This window comes from Rhincodon typus, chromosome 4 (genome assembly GCF_021869965.1).
Source record: "Rhincodon typus isolate 14 chromosome 4, sRhiTyp1.1, whole genome shotgun sequence".
Taxonomy (NCBI): domain Eukaryota; kingdom Metazoa; phylum Chordata; class Chondrichthyes; order Orectolobiformes; family Rhincodontidae; genus Rhincodon; species Rhincodon typus.
Window position 1 is genome coordinate 110,674,797 of NC_063335.1, and position 19,273 is coordinate 110,694,069.

General features: G+C 40.7%; 1 protein-coding gene across 1 annotated transcript in view; it reads right to left on the reverse strand.

Moving 5' to 3' along the window:
* Positions 1–974: 974 nt before the first annotated feature.
* Positions 975–19,273, reverse strand: part of LOC109933048 (centrosomal protein of 192 kDa) — an 80,956-nt gene continuing 62,657 nt past the window's right edge. The window contains exons 21-25 of the mRNA XM_048596195.1: positions 19,064–19,159; positions 14,992–15,111; positions 12,670–12,782; positions 10,878–11,004; positions 975–1,984 (exon numbers count right to left, since the gene is read on the reverse strand). Of these exons, the coding sequence (XP_048452152.1) occupies positions 1,910–1,984; positions 10,878–11,004; positions 12,670–12,782; positions 14,992–15,111; positions 19,064–19,159 (531 nt within the window). The 3' untranslated portion in view covers positions 975–1,909. The remainder of the gene's footprint in view (positions 1,985–10,877; positions 11,005–12,669; positions 12,783–14,991; positions 15,112–19,063; positions 19,160–19,273) is intronic.

The following is a 19,273-nucleotide window of genomic DNA, read 5'->3' on the forward strand; positions in this document are numbered from 1 at the left end:
GTGTCAAAATTTGCAGATGACACTAAGGTGAGTGGTAGAGCAAAGTGTGCAGAAGACACTGAAAGTCTGCACAGGGATACAGATAGTCTAAGTGAGTGGGCAAAGGTTTGGCAGATGGAGTACAATGTTGGTAAGTGTGAGGTCATCCATTTTGGTAGGAATAACAGCAAAACGGACTATGTTTTAAATGGTAAAAAATTGCAGCACGCTGCTGTGCAGAGGGACGTGGGTGTCCTTGTGCATGAATCACTAAAAGTAGGATTGCAGGTGCAGCAGGAAATTAAAAAGGCAAATGGAATTTTGTCTGCCATTGCTAGAGGGATGGAGTTTAAAAACAGGGAGGCTATGCTGCAGCTGTATAGGGTCCTGGTGAGGCCACACCTGGAGTACTGTGCGCAGTTTTGGTCTCCTTACTTGAGAAGGGATATACTAGCACTGGAGGGGGTGCAGAGTAGATTCACTCGGTTGATTCCAGAGTTGAGAGGGTTGGATTATGAGGAGAGACTGAGTAGACTGGGATTATACTCACTGGAATTCAGAAGAATGAGGGGAGATCTTATAGAAACATATAAGATTATGAAGGGAATAGATAAGGTGGAGGCAGGGAGGTTGTTTCCGCTAGCAGGTGAAACTAGGACTAGGGGGCATAGCCTCAAAATAAAAGGAAGCAGATGTAGGACTGAGGTCAGGAGGAACTTCTTTACCCAAAGGGTTTTGAATCTGTGGAATTCTCTGCCCAGTGAAGCAGTTGAAGCTACCTCACTGGATGTTTTTAAGGCAAGGCTAGATAAATTTTTGAACAGTAAAGGAATTAAGGGTTATGGTGAGTAGGCGGGTGAGTGGAGCTGAGTCTCAAAAAGATCAGCCATGATCTTATTAAATGGCGGGGCAGGCTCGAGGGGCCAGATGGCCTACTCCTGCTCCTAGTTCTTACGTTCTTATGTTAATCGCAGTCTTAAATTAGTATCCCTTCATTCTGAGACTGTGCTCTCTGGTCCTAGGCTCTCCCATGAGATGAAACATCTTTTTAGTATTTACTCTGTCAAGCCCCTTATTTTCCTATAATTTTCAATTATAATCACCTCTCATAAGAAAACTCCAGTGAGTAGTGTCCCAACCTGTTCTGCCTTTGATCATTAGACAATCTCTCCATACCGGGGAACGTTCCAACGAACCTTCTCTGAACTGTCTCCGATGAGAGAGAAGGAAGAGAATTCTTATCTACTCCTTTCCGCATATATTGGCAGGTAAGATGGTAAAAACAAACATTCAAAGACCCAAAGATGGTGATGTTTTGCGAACTGTCTACAGCAGATCTCATTCTTACATATCTTATAATCATTCTGCTCTTCTAATCCTCAATTCTATGTATATCAGAATTAATAACAATGTTCGCTTAAATCTACTTACAGGTTTAAACATTCTATAACCAACGAGGCTCAAATTACTGATGTTGGAATCACAAGCTCAGGGGAACTGGAAACCTGGAACCGAGGCCCAACCAGCATGCGAGCATGACCAAACCCCACAGTGATTCAGCCAGACCGGCTGCAAGAAACCACCCCCCCACCCTCGAAGCGCTTGTGAACGAAACTAGTGCCCGGGAACCCATTGGAAGAACCTACATACCTCGCCGACACTGGAACCACAAGCCAAGAAGCCTTCCGACCTCTCACAGGCCTGACTTCCCAATCTCATGAAAACCAAGACCAAACCAAGGCTCGACCAGCGCGGGAACAAGAAACACAGTGATGTGACATCGAGGAGGCCCGAGTGAACTGGCCACAAGATCCCCCCTGCAACACTCAAGGCCACAACTGGTGCCCAGGAGCCCATCGGGATAACACACTTGCCTTCCAGAGTTTCCTCACCGACACCCAAGATCGAATAGGAGCAGCCATCTAACTACTCAGGTAACACAGGAGACATGCTGGACTTCAGGTGAGATTGAAACATCAGAGTTTCCTGGCAAACATCCAAGCCACTGAGAACAAAATGGATGAACTTAAAGATAGCCTCATCTTCCAAAGGCAATTAAGAGACTGCTATGTGCTTAGTTTTATAGAAACATGGCTTACTCCTGCTATAATTGGCTGTGTCATTTGGCTGGGGGAGTTCTTAGTTCACCTGGTGCTCAGATGTGGCAACCCTGGCAGGTTACTGCACCCTGGACCTAGAATATCTTAAAGAGCTGTCCCTACTACCTGTTGTCAAGTTCACTTCCGCTATCCTGAGAGCTGTCTACATCCCACCCCATGCGGAAGTGAACAGTGCACTTCAAGTACACAATGCTACAAAATTTTTGGACAGAATACCCCGAGGCCTTGTCATTGTAGTTGGTGACTCCAACCAGGCCAGTCTTAAGAACGTGCTATAAAAATACCACCAACACATCTCTTGGCCCGAACATCCTTGACCAATGCTATACAACCAAAGATGCCTATCACTCCATACCGTCCACCCATGTCGATGCGATGGTCAAGAAAGCACACAACATCTCTACTTCCTCAGGACGCTAAGGAAATTTAGCATGGCCACAAGGACTCTTACCAACTTTATTAATAGATGCACCATAGAAAGCATCCTATCCGGATGATTCACAGCGTAGTATGGCAACTGCTTTTCCCAAAACTGCAAGAAACTACAGGGAGTCATGAATATAGCCCAGTCCAGCATACACGCCAGCCTTTCATCCATTGACTCAGTCTACACTTCCCTCTATCTCAGCAATGCAACCAACATAATCAAAGACCCCTTCCCACCCTGGTAATACTTTGTTCCATCGGGCTGAAGATATAAAAGTTCCAAAATACTTACGAGTAGATGCAAGAACTGCTTCTTTCCCCACTGTTATCGGAATTTTGAACGGACATCTCAAATGTTAATTCCATACTGCATTTTTTCTGTGGCTGTAACACTGTACTCTGCATTCTACTCTGCTACCCTAATGCACTTGTATGGTACGATATGCCTGTATAGAATGCTAAACAACACTTTTCACTGTATCTTGGTACACGTGATAATAAATCCATAACTCAATACGATCAAGAGCCCTATTTGCCACATTTTCCCAGCCCTTGGAAAAAGCACAATATTGTTTCCCTTCTATCCCATCATAATGAAAATGTTTTTCTGAAAACTCCAAAGTGATTCCATCTAGCAAATTATCTTCCTCTTCCTTTAAGCAGTTTGAAGTGAACATTGTCCTTGTGAATCATGATCCATTCTCCACAGCTGTACCCCCTTCCCTTGCACATTGTCATTCAAGTATAAAAGGGCAAGTATAAAAACAAAACACTATTCTTAACATTTGGTTGTTTGCCATCTCAATTATCTGCCGTTCTTTACGTTGACCTTGGCCTCGCATAAAAGAAGCTCAAGGTACAGTTCCTGATTTCAGTTACTTGATTTCTAATTATTCTATCCTTTCGCTTATGAATGTAATCATTTGCCACTTAATAATTGCTTGCATCTTCCTGATCTCAGATCATTTATTTTCTACACAGCCACTATTTCTGGCTGCATTCTCTTTTAAGCTGTCAATTTACTATTTCCACTCCCCTCTAACACCTCCCAACCCATGAAAGTTAGTTTACATTCCCCACCAAATCTTGCCATATGGATAGCAGAGTGTACCATCAGAACGAATCATACTGCAACTTGAACAGTTTTTGGTGAAGAAGGAAGGAAAAAAAAAAACCGACCTAAGTCTCATCATTAAATCTGTTACCTCAACAAAACAGGTTATATAGTCATACACAACATGGAAACAGACCCTTTCGTCCAACTCATCCACACCAAACAGGTTTCCCAAACTTAAACTTGTCCCAATTGCCTGAGTTTGGCCCATATCCCTCCAAAGTTTCCTATTCACATACCCATACAAATGTCTTTTAAATGTTGTAACTGTACCTGCACCTACTACTTTCACACAGAGGATGGTGCATATATAGAATGAACTGTGAGGAAAAGTTGCCGTCCGGTTCCTTTTAAAATTTCCCCCCCACTTACCTTAAAAATATGCCCTCTAGTTTTGAAATACCCTACCCTAGGGAAAAAGACCTTTGATATTCACTTTATCTATGCCCCTCATGATTCACTCCTCAACCTCCTACACTCCAGCAAAAAAAGTCCCAGCCTATCAAGCCTCTCCTTATAACTTAAACATTCCAGTCCCAATAACGTCCTTCTAAATCTTTTCTTCTGCACCCTTTCCTATAACAGAGCGACCAGAACTGTATTCAGTATTTCAAAAGTGGCCTCACTAACGTCCTATACAGCTGGAACATGACATCCCAACTCCTGTACTCAATGAAGACAAGTGCACCAAACGCCTTCATTACCCTGTCTACCCATGACACCAATTTCAAAGAACTATATACCTGAACCCCTCGTCTCTGTTTGATGACACTCCCCAGGGTACAACAGTACAATAAAAGTAATGCTGAAACAATAATGAACACAATCTCTCCAGTTTTTCAAACAGGTGTTGAACCACCTAAAAGGATAAGGGGCACTTGTCATCACATGTATATCAATTCCAGCCATTTCCCTCATTATGATTTAAAATGGAACAAATGCAGCAAAGATGAGCGACCTGAGAAATCATGATTTATACATAAAGATACTTGTCCTCCAAGTCAGAAAATCTGACAGAGAAAATGTCACAGCCTCAAAACAAACATTTCAAGTGCGTTGCTTAAAAACTGTTCTGATTTGGCTACCAAGGTCACTGGCTCAAGCTCACTGATGAAGTAAAAGTCCTTCTCAGTACGTTGAATTTAAACTGATTCCACACAGTAAACTGCTGTACTTTATTATCTTCATTCCTTCATGCAATATGGACATAGCTGGGTAGGCCAGTATTTATTGTCCAATCCTAAGTGGCCTGGGCAAGGTGCCTTCTTGAACAGTTGCAGTATTTGGGGCATAGGGGCACACTGGTTCCAAGGCATGGCAGAGAGAGACTTGGAGGGAAACTTACAGGTGGTAGTGTTCTCATGCATCTGCTGCCCTTATCCTTCTAGGTGGTGTGGAAGGTGGAGCCTTGATGAATTACTGCAGTGCTTCTGGAGTACGGGGTGCCAGTTGAGTGGGCTGCTTCGCTTTGGATTGCATGAAGCTTCTTGAATGAAGTTGGAACAGAACTCGACAGGCAAATGAGAAGTATTTTGATCACACTCGTGTCCGTGCTTTGTAGGTGATTGGCAGCATTTGGGTGACAGGTGGCAAGTGGCAAGTTATTCACTGCGGAATTTCTAGCCACTGACCCATAATACATATATAGTTGATCCAGTTCAGTTTTTGATTGATGGTATCTTCCAGGTTGTTGATAAGAAGAGAATTCAACAATGGTAATGCTACTGATTTTTTTGGGGGGAGGGGGAAAACAATGTTAGACTCTGTTTTTGGAGATGATCATTTCCTGACAGCTGTGGCAACAACATTTCTTGCCACTCATCAGCCAACCCAGATGTTTTCCAGGTCCTGTTGCATACGGATGCATATGCTTCAGTAATCGAGGTGTCACAAACTAAACATCATGCAGTGAACAACCTCAATTCTGACCTTATGACGAGGGAAGATCATTGGTGAAGACGCTGAAAATGGTTGGGACTAGGACACCCTCAGAAAGCCTCATAGTGATGTCCTGGGGCTAAGATGATTGAGTTCCAACAATAACCATCTTACCCTGTGCTAGCCATGAGTCCAATCAGCAGAAAGCTCCCCCACCCCCAATTCCCACTGACTGCAGTTTTGGTGGATATTCCTGATGTCACGCTGTCATGCATAACCTTAGAATGAAAGGCTGTCACTCACCACGCCTCTGGAATTAAGCCGTTTTGTCCACGTTTGGACTACGGCTATAATGAGAGCAGGAGTAGAAGGCAAAATGAAGCAGTGAGCAGGTTATCTTGCAACTTCTACTTGATAGCACTGTCAATTACATCTTCTATCACTTTGCACTGATGCGCTCAGCCACCCCATCATTGAGGATAGGGATAGTTGTTGAGCCTGTCCTCTAGCAAGTTGTTTATATGTCTATCACCATTCATGACTGGATGTAGCAGAACTAAAGAGCTTCATCTGATCCATTGGGGGTTGTGGGGTCACTTGACTGTTGCATGTTACTTCTGCTGTTTGACTCTAGTCTGGTGTTGTAGGTTGACGCCTCATTTTTACATGTACTGGATGACAAATTATAGAGTGGGGAATGTGTTAGGTCATGAGATTGCAGATACTGGTTGAATTCTGATGGCCCTTAGCACCTCAAAGATGCTCTATTTTGAGTTGCTAGATCTGTTCAAAGTCTGATCCAGTTAGCATAGTTGTAGTGCCACACAACATGATTATCCTGAATGTGTAGGCAGAGCTTAATCTTCACCAGGACTAGGCAATGGACACTCTTGCTGATAGTGTCATGAAAGGATTTCACACGTGACAGGTGGTTTGCCAAGAACTAGAGACTTTTCCATCTTGTTGGTTCCTTAACACTTGCCTCAGGCCCAGTCTAGCAGAAATAACCTGGCCAGCCTGGTGACAGCAATTGTGCTCTAATTAGCCTGCAGGGGAGGAGGACAAAAGTATGTACAAGTGTGGCAGCAACTTAAAAGGTGGCATTTGCCAGGAGGTCTCCTTGGCTACGTCTAACCTGATGCCATGAGATCTTAAGGGATCAAGAGTCAATGTTGAGGACTTCAATGGTAAATCCTTTGTAACTGTAACATTGTGCCGCCACCTCTAGAGGTCTGTTCTGCTGATGGGACAGGACACATGCTGGGCTGGTGCTGGTAGGATTTGACAGATTGCTATAAGATAAGCATGACTGTATCAGGCTGTTGTTCAACTAGTCTGTAAAGCACTTTCAGTTTTGCTACAAATTCCCAGAAGGTGGCAAGAGGGCTTCGCAGGGTCAACAGGTCTGTGTTTGATATTGTCGTTTCAGGTGCTGTGCCCAATTCCACGGTCTGTCCAGTCCTATTCCTTCATTTAGGCCTCATAGTGGCTTGATTCAATTAATTGGCTTGCCATTTCAGAGAGCAGTTAAGACTCAATCACATTTCAGTGGGTCCAGATCCACACGTAGATCTGGGGAGGGGTTGGCGAGTGATATTATCAAATCGACCATTAAACTAGAGACCAAGGTAATGTTCTGGGAATAAGGTTCGAATTCTGCCACTGCAGATGGAGGAATTTGAATTCAATACAAAAAAAAAAATCAAATGACAACTATGAAAACATCAATCTGTCGTCAGGAAAAACATCCTTTAGGGAAGGAAACTGCCATCCTCACCTGATTTATCCTATAGGGGACTCTAGATGCACAATGTATTTGGCTTGCAACTTCCCTGGGCAATAAATGCTGGCCTAGCCAGTGAGGCCCACATCTCATGTCTGAATAAAACAAAATACCAAATCAGGTAAGGATGGCAATATCATTCCTTAAAAAGGACAATAGTGAACCAGATGGGTTTTTAAAAACAAACAATGAACAGTAGTTGCCATCAGGCAAATTATAATTCCAGACTTTTATTTACTGAACTCAAATTTCACCATCTATCGTGGAATTTGAAACCACATCCTAAAAGGATTTGCTTGCGATCCTATTATTGGCCCCGTAACATTACTGCTAAGCCAGTTCAGCACCTGCCACTACCCCCATTCTCCACCGCTGCCCCCCCCCCACCCCGCACCCGGCTACAGGCCATTTATTTGTCTTCATGGGAACCGAAACTAAAAATCATAGATGTGCTCCCCATCTGATAATGCATGTTAAGTTGTTAAGCGAGCCCTGTAAGTTTATAGTTCCTTAAACAAACAACAGGCAAGCCTAAAAACTTTAAGACAAAGTTGTCACACAATCAGCTTGCTCTTGTTTAGATACTGTTTTTGTAAATAATGATGGCTCAACCCATTCAGCAAGTTAAAGAAGCCTACAGCCAATAGCAAACTGCAAGACTGTATTTACTAGTGATGCTTGGGTCAAGTCAAAAACAACACACAACCCCATAAATGCAGATATCAAGTTCTTTGCTCTCAAAGCAGTCAATGGCTTGGAAATAGCTACTAGCAGCTGCAAATAGTGCCTTCTGCTGTATAATGCACATCTATGCAACATGCATGCATTCCAAGATATGCAATTACAGAATAATGTAAAATTTGACACTGGCTCAAAACATTTCATCAGTGTTTTCATCATTCAATATATCATTAGCTTGGTGTCTAATGTTACTCAATATTTCTTCTGTGAAGTGCAGTGGGCTTTTAAAATAAATCATTCATGGGATACAGCCACCGTTGACGAGGCATGTACTGTACATCCCAATTTGCCCTTGATAGGGTAGCAATGAGCTGTCTTCTTGAACCGCTGCAGGTATACAAACTGTTGTTAAGGGAGTTCCAGGATTTTCATTTAGCCACTGAAGGAACAGTGATATAGTTCCAAGTCAGATGGTATGGGGTTTGGAGGGGAACTGGCTGATGATGGTGTCCCTACAGACCTATTGCTTGCCCTTCTAAGTTGTAGAGAGCACTGGTTTGGAAGGTGCTGTCTAAGGAACCTGCAGTTGTTGCAGTGCACCTTGTAGGTGGTACATACACATTTCTGCCACTGTACAACAACAGTGGAAGGAGTGAATGATGAACAGCTCAGACAGCATGCTGCTTTTCCTGGTATCAAGCTTCTTTAGTGTTGGAGTGGCATTCATCCAGGCAAGTAGAGAGTATTTCAGCACACTCCTTGTGCCTTGTAGATAGCAAACAGGCTTTCAGGGAGTCAGGTAGTGAGTTATTCACTGCAGAATTCCCAGACTCTGACCTGCTCTTCTAGCCATAGTATTTATATAGCTGGTCTAAATAATTTCTGGTCAATGGTAATCCCTGTAATGTTAAGTGATGGTAATATCAGTGAAAGTCAAGAGACAATGGTTGGATTTTCTTGTTGGAGATGGTCATTGACACTTACAACTGTCAGCCCAGGCCTGGAAGTTGTTTAGGTCTTGCTGCTTTTGGACACAGACTGGTTCAATATCTGAAATGTGATGAGTGGTGCTGGACACCATGCAATCATCAGCAAACATCCTTGCCCCGACATCCTCTGAAGGACAGTCAGTCACTGACTAAGCTGTTTTAGATGGTTGAACCTAGGGGTGCTGAGGAAATTTTGCAGTAATGTTCTTTAGATGAGATGACTGACCTCAACAAAACATCATCTTCCTTTCAGGTCTGTTGTGTTTTGTTTGCTACCTTAAAATCGTGTCATATCGATACAAATTGTTGCTCTATCTGCGACCTCCGATGTGATAAAGAAAGTAAACTCTCCTTGTGAGCTACTTTTGTATTATTAAAGAAAAGCAGTTAGGACAATTTTTATACAAGACAAGACTATTACTCTATTGTCTTGCTATTTATATGCCCATCCCTTCCCATAATGGATAATTAAAAGTTGAAATAAACAGTTCAGCATCAGTTATCTTTGTTGACCTTACAAATATGTTCAACAATGTCAACACACAAACTCAACCGCAAAACTTCAGACAACAGCAACAAATTATCACTTTAGATAGTGCCTTTAACCTTGTAGAATCTTCAAGGAATCTCACAGGAAGGAATCAAAAATTGATACAAGCCAGAGGTGATGACATCCATATCGGTGACCAAAAGCTTGCTCCTTGTATTTTTTTTGCCCCAAAAATCTTAGAAGAGGAGGAGGAAGATGGAAAAAGTTTAGCAGTGAATTCCATAGCTTCACACCTGGATAACTGAATACATGGCTATCAACGTTGAGGTGAAGAAAGTGGGGGGAGAAGCAGCCAGAATCGGAGAAATATATTGTAGGACTGAAGTTGCTTAGAAATGGAGACATGAAAACATCAATTGATTTAAACATTGGGATGAAAACTTCCAAACTGAAACACGAGTGTAGAAAGCACAGAACTTATTGCAAGTTAGCACAGGGGTCTGGGAAAAAGAACTGGGTGGTAACAATATTGATGGAATAGGGCTGAGTCAGTAGTTGGCAAGTCACACGGTCAGGTGGTCAAGATATAGAAACTGGAGAAGATGAGCTTGGTTTAGTGTGGAAGTGAAAGGGAGGAACGCAGCTGATACACAATAACAAGGAAACCCACACGTTTCTTACACTTCTAAATGGATGCAAGGATGATGGGTGCAACTAAGGAGGAATTTAAGGAGAAAAGCAGGAGAAACCGTCTTAAGTTCTGAAATGTTGTGGTTAGCAATTTGCAGAGAGCTTCTCCTGGAGTCAAAATTAACCAGGAGATTTGTAGATGATTTTGAGGGAAACCCAGCTACCTAGGATAGCTTATACACAAAGTAAAGAATGGCAGTGAGACCTGGCATGTCAACATTATCTGGCCCCTTGCAGCAGACAAGATACAGAAAATACAAAGTATATTAGTTGTACACTTGGAAAGTTTCTTCTAAAAAAAAACATGGCCGGCATCAATTGCAAAGGATCAGATTCACTGTCAAGTTTTGGAAGTTAAATCTAAAAGGAAGATACATTTTCTCTGTAACCCATACTTCAGAAACAATTCAGGAAGCAAATTATTCTAGCTGCATATCCCAGGTTTGTTGAAAAGAAACTTGGAAATCCAGGAAAAGTGCCTCAGTATTTGATCTCTAAACATCTGGTATTAAGCAATAATCAAAGATTTAAAAAAAAATTTGTAAATCATTGTGCCGTCAGCATGTCTCAAAACACTCGAGTAGTTCCTCGTGAGCAAGGATTCTTCTGCTTTATGTCATCATCTTGTTTTGTAACAAACGTAAGTTATGGGTTTGTTTTAGGAATGATCATTTAGAAATTGGCACTAATATTTAGTGTTTAAACTTGCTGCGCAGAAGGAACTCACCATATGCGCAACAGATGAACTATTGCGCAAATTAATCTTTAATGTGCTTGATTCTCCAACAGGTGTTGCTGGAAACGAGTACAGATCCTCAGGAGCAAATACACCTTTGAAAGGTGGCTGTTCTTGTCTGAAAACAACAAACTTAAAATTTTAGATTGGCCGAAAGATCAATGTGCAAGCTGGATTAGTTGCAATAATCACAAAATAGATATACAGGCAAACAAAGAAGCTGCAATCAAATTCACAATCTATCTTTTCTTCCGCAGTTGAGAGCGAAATGGATAGAGTTTCACCTTGCATAATCCTTACCCAATCCAGGTCAGGCCAAGGCTATGTCCATTACTGTCTATACATAGGGATACAAACTCAAGGGTCTTTTCTCAAATATAATTTTCTCTGGAACAGCCATAGTTGCTACAATCAATCATAGGAACCTCAAGTTAACAGACAATCATTGAGAAAAACAAAGACTGCAGCAGCTTCTCTTGGTATGCTCTAAGAAAACATTTGAGAATATACATTTGAATTGGACGTATTAGCTGCTTGAATCTGCTCTGCTATTCAATACGACTCTGGCTGATCAGTTTGCTTTTTAAATTCCACATTTCCATCACTGCCCGATGACCTTTCATTCTCTTGCTTAACAAGAATCGACTTCCACCTTAAAAACATTCAATGACCCCGCTTACGTTGCCTCATGAGGCAAAGTTCGAAAATTGCATAACGTTCTGAGAGAAAAAGATTTGCTTAATCCCTGTTTAAAAAAAAAGTGAGGAGTTGCCTTTTTAGGACCGTGAACCCTAACCTGCAAAAGAGGTTTCTGTTTCACCTTGTCATGACCATTTGGAATCTTGTATGCTTCAGTCACCCCTCCCTATCATCACTAAATAATTCCAACGGAAACAAAATTAGGATCCAGGTACTTTTTGACACCAAAATTAAAGCATACATTCTTGAGGCCTAGGGCCACCAGCCTATTAACCCAAACATAGTACAAAATTATCAGTGATCATTCTACTTATTAGTTTCTTGTTTCAAACTAGGATGGTAATTTTTTTTTAATCCTTCAAATGGGAAAGTAGGATAACAAAGTTTTCATGGTCCAATCAAGCTATTTCAATGATGTGCAATGCAAAAGCTTATTAGATTCTAATAATACCACTGAAGTTCAATTTAACTCAAAGGATAGTGTGGAGAAGGGAAGTGGCTGTGTGAAAGTATCGTCAGGTAAAAGGACAAGATCAGGATTGGCTGTAATGTCAACATATAATCTCTCACATTATCATATTTATGGCCCAAGCAATTGTAACTCGGCAAAGCTGTAATACTTTTGACTGAAGAAAAGAAGAGGAAGTTCATAACACACCAACAGGGGGAACAAAAAAGTAGAACATGTCCAAGGCAGTTCTTCACCAATTTAAGGGACTGGGCTAGACAGTGATCGTTTTCCCTGCTAGCTGGAGAATCTACAATATGACAGCAGAGTTTTAGGAGAAGGTGCCAATCATTTTGGAATGAGATGAAAATAAAATTTCTTCAGTCAATAGGTTGAGAATTGGTGAAATTCTTTACCCAAGAATTGTGAATAATAAACTGTTAAATATATTTAAGGCTGACATAGACAGACATGTGGTCTCTCATGGAGCCAAGGAGATATGGGGAGCAGGAAAAATAGTGAATTTAAGGACAATGATCAACCATGATCATATTGAATGGTGGAGCAGGCTCAAAAGGGCCATCTGGTCCACCCCTATTTCTTGAAATATGTTTATTGCAATTTTGTTTTACTAACCCTTTTCTGGCCAATCTTTCTGATATAGATTTCCTGGTTTTCATTGCTGTTTCAGTTTTCACCAGTTTTGTGGCTGAATCAGTTTCCTTGGAGCTCTCCTTAGCTTTTGACCCCTAAAAAAAGAGATAATTTGCATTCATTACTTATCAATCAATGAAACTAACAAAAATGCCATATCAAATTATTGAAGGTTGAGCAGAAGAACAAAATCAAATTTACTTATCCATTCAGCTGTAGTATCAATTAATTTTAGATCACTCACATATTGCAGGTGTTAGAAATGCCAACATTCATTAACAATTCTTTGTTGCCTCAAGGTAGTAGTGAGCTGTCTTTCTGAATTGCTGCAGTCCGTATGGTGAAAGTGCTCTCAAAAGTGCTGTTAGGCAGGTAATTACAGGATTTTGATCCAGTAAAGTAGAAACAGTAATATATTTGCAAGCTAGGATAGTGATCTTGTTCTCCTGAGCATGCTGCCCTCATCATGGTGATAAGGAGCTTTGGCAAATTGTTGCAGTGAATCATGTAGACGGTATGTACATACCGTGGTCACAGTGCACTGGTGGTAGACAAAGTGAACATTAAAGGCAGCGGATAGCGTGCTAATGAAGCAGATTTTTATTTGCCAGATAGTATCAAGCTTAGAGTGTTGTTGGCGCTATATCTTCCAAGAAAACGGAAAGCATTCCATCACACTCTTGACTTATGCCTTGTAGATGATTTTGGTGAACCAGCTGCCACAGAATTTCCAATCTCTGACTAGGTCTTATAGCCACAGTATTTATATGGCAAGTCCAGTTCAGTTTTTTGTTGACATTGAGCACAAGAAGTTGATGATGGAAGATTCAGTGGTGGCAATGTCAAGGGAAGATGGTTAGAATCTCTTGGAGGTGAATATTGCCTGGCTTTTGTTTGGCATCGGTGTTACAAGCCCTTGGACTTGCCACTTCCAGAAATGGTCTGCTCCAGTATCTGAAGAAATATGAATGGAACTGAACACAGGAACTCCTCCAGCCTAGATGTTTGGCTTCTTTGGTGCTGGTAAAGTCTCCAAACAGAGGAATCTTACCTCAATTATTTCAATTTCATCAAGACTCCTTAAATGACATACTCAGTCAAATATGATGTGAAAGAGCAGTCACACTCACCTCTGGAATTCAGCTCATTGTCAAATTTGGATCAAATTCATGAGATCTGGAGCAATGTGGAGCTTTTGGTGATACAAATATCACTCAATCACAATGGCAACGTCCCTCTTTTGATGATTTAAAGTCCATCAATAGGAAGTAATTGGTTGGACTTTTGTCCTGCTTTATAGGAACAGGCAATTTCCACAAATTGTTGATAAATGCCAGTGTTGTAGTTGCACTGGAGCAGTTTGGCTAGAGATTCAGCTAATTCTGGAGCACAAATTTTCAGCACTCCAACCAGGATGCTGCCTGGGCCCACTGGCCATGATATTTAAATGATTCGTTTCTTTCTGCAGTAGTTTCTTTTTACATGAATTCAACAAATATTATACTTTCTTGGCACGATCTAGTACACCCAGAGTGACACACAACTAACTAGAATCTGTCTCTCAGACAGCTCATCACACCAGGCTGACCATTATACATGAGATAGAGGGGGGTGGGAACAGTATGAAATTGAAACACTTCAAATAGCCAAAATCAAGTAGTGAACATACATTCACTATACACTCTTAAATCATAGTATGATCATCACCTCCAGTGTGTTTCTGGTCTTAACTTTGCTGATAGCCAACATGAAAAATGCAATTTTGATATTCAAAATGATATGTGATTGATGTTGCATGATGCTGACACTACTTTCCTGAGAAACTCTTCAGCTTTCACATTCTCAATACATGATCGTTCATCCAATCGTACAAATGCATTTTTGCCATAACACTCATTATTAGCAAATGTATTGTCTGTATTCATAACGTGCCTACTTTATAAGGCTACAAATCCATTAATTCTTTTCAGAATTTTTTTGGCTGCTGTCCTGCTTTTAAAAGATCACGCATTGATCCAACTAGTTTTTGTTTGCACTATATCGCACAATGCAAGGAAGAAAGAATACATGCCCATTCTCAATTCGTTTCCATACAGCAGTGGAACATGTTCATCTTTCTTTGTTAAACAGTATACTTTACCATAACTGCCTAAATTTAACACATACTTATGATGCTCTCCCATTCAAAAATTCTAAGTGGAAATGTCAACTCAAAATAAGGTGATTGAACTGCTCAATGTTAAGTTTTTAAAACCAGGAAAATAAAGATTGCAAAATGAAGCTGAAACTATAGTCAACACTCACCGCTCCATGAAGCTGAAACTGAATCTTGTGCTTCCTGTGTGGTTCAGCAGCCAGACGACATTCCAAATCCCAGAACTGAGAATAGTCACCTTTATCTCGAGGCATAAACATAATTGGCAACTTCAAGAGATCAGAAGATGTTCCATTTAAATACGGACTACACATTTCATTTGAAATATAAACGCAACTGCTCTGTGGCAGAGATGAACTGGTTTTATTTTAAATAAACTTGAAACGAAAAAGTGGAATTGTGGAGGTTCCACATAGTATTACACGAGCATGTAATTTTACTGAAATTGGACTTGATACTTTAGAGAGGTGCTGACACTCTGATATCTTTGGGTGGGCAATAAAGAAGAAGAACTGCCCAATTCTGGATTGGTTTTAAGTAGCAGTTTGGCACAGAATTGAGAATAATTGGGCTCTCAGACCTCCAAAAGACTGCAAATAAGTCAGATTGGGTGCTCTCACTGAGTGGGAAAGGAATAACAAAGACCTTGCAAAGAAAGAAAACTTCTAATTTAACCAAAGGCCTAGGTCTAACTGACCACTAACTGAATTGCTGTGGTCAACATAATACCATCACCAAACCCCAAAGGAACTGAGAAATTCCACCTAATTTTCTCTTTTGCTTTCAGATCTTGATCCACCTACTTTGTTCCTTTCTACCAATATTTTTTACCCATGATAATCCTGGAAAACTTGTTTATCTTATCCTTCTTATTTGTGTATGATTATTAGTGCACTTAGATATAGTTTAAATTGGCACATTATAGCAGCAAAGTTATCCTTGTGGCAAAATAGCTTAATAAATAAGTTTTGTTTTCTTGATCAGCAGTAAACTTGGCAGCAGTTTCTTTTATGTTAAATAGGTCATAGTCAAACATCAACCATCCAAGTGACTAATAGTGGGGCTTGATTTTCAATTAATTCCTCCCATCAAGGACATGACAACCTGAAAACCACTGAATATTTCTTTGTTTGACTTTCAGGTGCTATAATACCCATTCAATAACAATTTATTATTGTGGAAACCAATCCAATTGCATTCCACATTCAAAGAGAGTTGTTCATCCTTCAATGTTCCCATTTGCCTAGCAATTGTACACAAAGAAAAGTTTAGATAAAATTTCTAACCTCTTATGAGCTATATAGATACTAATCTCAAGGCAAACCTTTCCTTCAAGGGTATTTTGGAACATTTCAATCAAAATCATTCATAAAAAGTCTACTCAGACATTGGAACAATTAATGCAATGCAACAGACATAGCATATTGTTAGAAGTTCGATATACCACAAGTAAGGATGGTGAAACACTAATGTCATGGCTTCTACTGCTCATCAGAATAACCAGAACAAAACATTTTGTACAATTGCTGCTCATAAAAGCAGCATATTTGAGATATTTTTTATATCAAATACACATTAAGGAAGTAAACAATCTTAGCAATTTTCAATCCCTTATTGCAATAAGGTAGGTAGGTGACTGGTGCTGGGCCTTCATCATTCCCTATTTTGTTAGAGCTCAGGTAAGTTTGCCATGGCCTGGCCAGACCACAAGGATGCTCTCCCATTAGAGCGAGATGACCTGTGGTGGTTTAACCTGAGGGTTCCACAGTTCAGCCAGGATGGGAACTGAACCCACACGGTTATAAGAACATAGAACAACACAGTACAGAATAGGCCCTTTGGCCCACTCTGTCTGCACCAATCATAATGCCATTCTAAATTAATCCCATCTCCCCGAAAATAATTTGTATCCATCTGTTCCCTGTCTGTTTAAATGCCTCAACATTACTACTGTACCGGCTTCTACAACCTCCCTTAGCGGCACGTTCTAGGCACTTACCAGCCTTTGTGTAAATTTAAAAAAAAAAAAAAAAAAAACTTTCCTCACTCATCTCTTTTAAACTTTCTCCCCCTCACCTTGAACCTATACCCCTAGTATCTGACACTTCCACCCTCTGAAAAATACTCCAACTATTCACCCTATCCATGCCCCTTAATTTTATACACGATCAGATCGCTGCCTCAGCCTCCATTGCTCTATCGAAAACATAACAGCTTTTACTTATAGTTTATACACTCCAATTCCAGGGAACATCTTGATAAATCTCTTTTGCACTCTGCACATCATTCCTTATTGGGGCAAGTGGAACTGCACACAGTACTCTAAACGTGGCCTAAAGTTACAGCTGCAACATGACTTGCCAACTTTTATACTCAATGACCTGACCTCATGCTGTTTATGCCTTTTTTATTCACTTGTGTTGCCACTTTCAAGGAGCAATGGACTTGCACCCCAAGATCCCTCTGTATAATCAATGCTCCGAAGGGTCCAGCTATTTAAACTATACATTGCTCTCGTATTTGATCTCCCAAAATGCATCACCTCACACTTGTCTGGATCAAACTCGATCTGCCATTTCTCTGCCCAACTTTTCAAATGATCTAATATCCTGCCGTATCCTTTGACAACCTTCCTCAATATCTGCAACTCCACAAACTTGAGTCATTTCCAATCAATCAGTCTGCCTACAATTTCATCCAAACCATTTTCATGTGTTATAAGCAGAGCTCCCAGCACGGATTCTTGTGGAACACCATTGGTCACAGACCTCCAATCAGAAAAACATCCCTCCATTTACCAACTCACCATGGATCCCATATGACTTAATCTCCTAGACGAGCCTACCATGACAGAACTTAGCAAACATTTTACTTAAGTCCACGTAGATAATATCCACTCCCTACTCTCTTTGTCAATCACCTTTATGACTTCCTCCAAAACTCAATTTATGAGTCAAGCCTCCGCTGCATAAATCCATGCTGACTATCCCTAATAAGTCTATTTTTTTTCAAACGCGAGTAAACCCTGTCTGTAAGAACCTTCTCCAATAATTTCCCTACCTTTGATAGAAGGGTCACTGGCCTATAAATTTCCTGGATCATTCCTATTGCCCTTCTTCAACAAAGGAACAACAATGGCTATTCTCCACTTTTCTAAGACCTCTCCTGTGCCTAACAAGGATTGGTGTTAGCTCAGTTGGCCAAATGTCAGGTTTACAAAGCAAAACAGAGTGATGCCAACAGAGAGAGTTTAATTCTCGGACCAGCTGAGGTTACCATCTCAACCTCTTACCCCGCCTGAAGTGTCGTGGCCTCGCGTTAAATCACCACTAGTTGTGCATCTGTAATGAGAGACCAGCTTACGGTCTGATAAACCATGGCTATTTTATCTTAACCTTTTTAGTGCTCAAAAAATAATGCTGGACAGGACCCTGCAGAACTGACTCAGTGATAAAGGGTCAGTGACAAGGCAAATTGTACCAAATTTGGAAACAGATCAGAGAATGTTTAATACCTAGAATGGGTGGCTGTCTTACGCAAAAGGACTGGTCAGGCTAAGCTTGTATCCGCTGCCGTTTACGGCAGTAAGAGGCAATGTGATTGAAACAGAAAATCCAGAGGGGTCTTGACAGGGGAGATGTGGAGAAGATGTTTCTTCTTTTGGGAGAATCTTAAACTAGGGGTCACTGTTCTTATTAAAAAAAAAATCAAATCAAATCAATCAGCAACTGTCCATTTGAATGAAGTGAATTTTTGAGGTTCATAAGTCTTTGGAACTCTGCTTCTATCATCTTATAAGGAAAAGAGTTCTTGAATATGTTTTTGAGGCAGAGATAGATAATTTCTTTTGTAAGCAAGGGGATGAAAAGGTTATCAAGGTAGTCAGGAATGCTAAACTGAGGTTAATTAGATCAATCGTGATCTTATTGAAGGGCACAGCAGGCTCAAGGGTGTAAATGGCCTACCCCTGCTCCTGATTTCTACATTTATAGGAATTATAGCTTGGACATCTCCCATTTATTTATTTTAAACTCTCTGCAGACTGCCACTCATGCTCAATAACTGACTTCCTTGTGGTGGCAAAATAAGAGAGAGAGGGAGAAAGTGGGAAAGTGAAACCATGTTATTTTTAAAGTTTGCCTACTCTAATACAACACGCTACCAAATACAGGTATCATTAAAAAGATGGTATAATTTCTGGGTTCTTGTAGTGGATCTTACCTTCTCTTTACTGAGTGCCTGCAGTGTTCCAGACAATCTAGAGCACCTAAAAACTGTATAGGTCGCTCTGTAAATGTCTCCGCTCTCATCCACCCACTGTTGGTTATCGTAAAAATATTTAAGTTTTAGTAATTTATCATCAGGCACTCTTTTGGCAAAAACTATATATCAACTGTCGTGCAACAAAATACAATTACAGCATCATACATG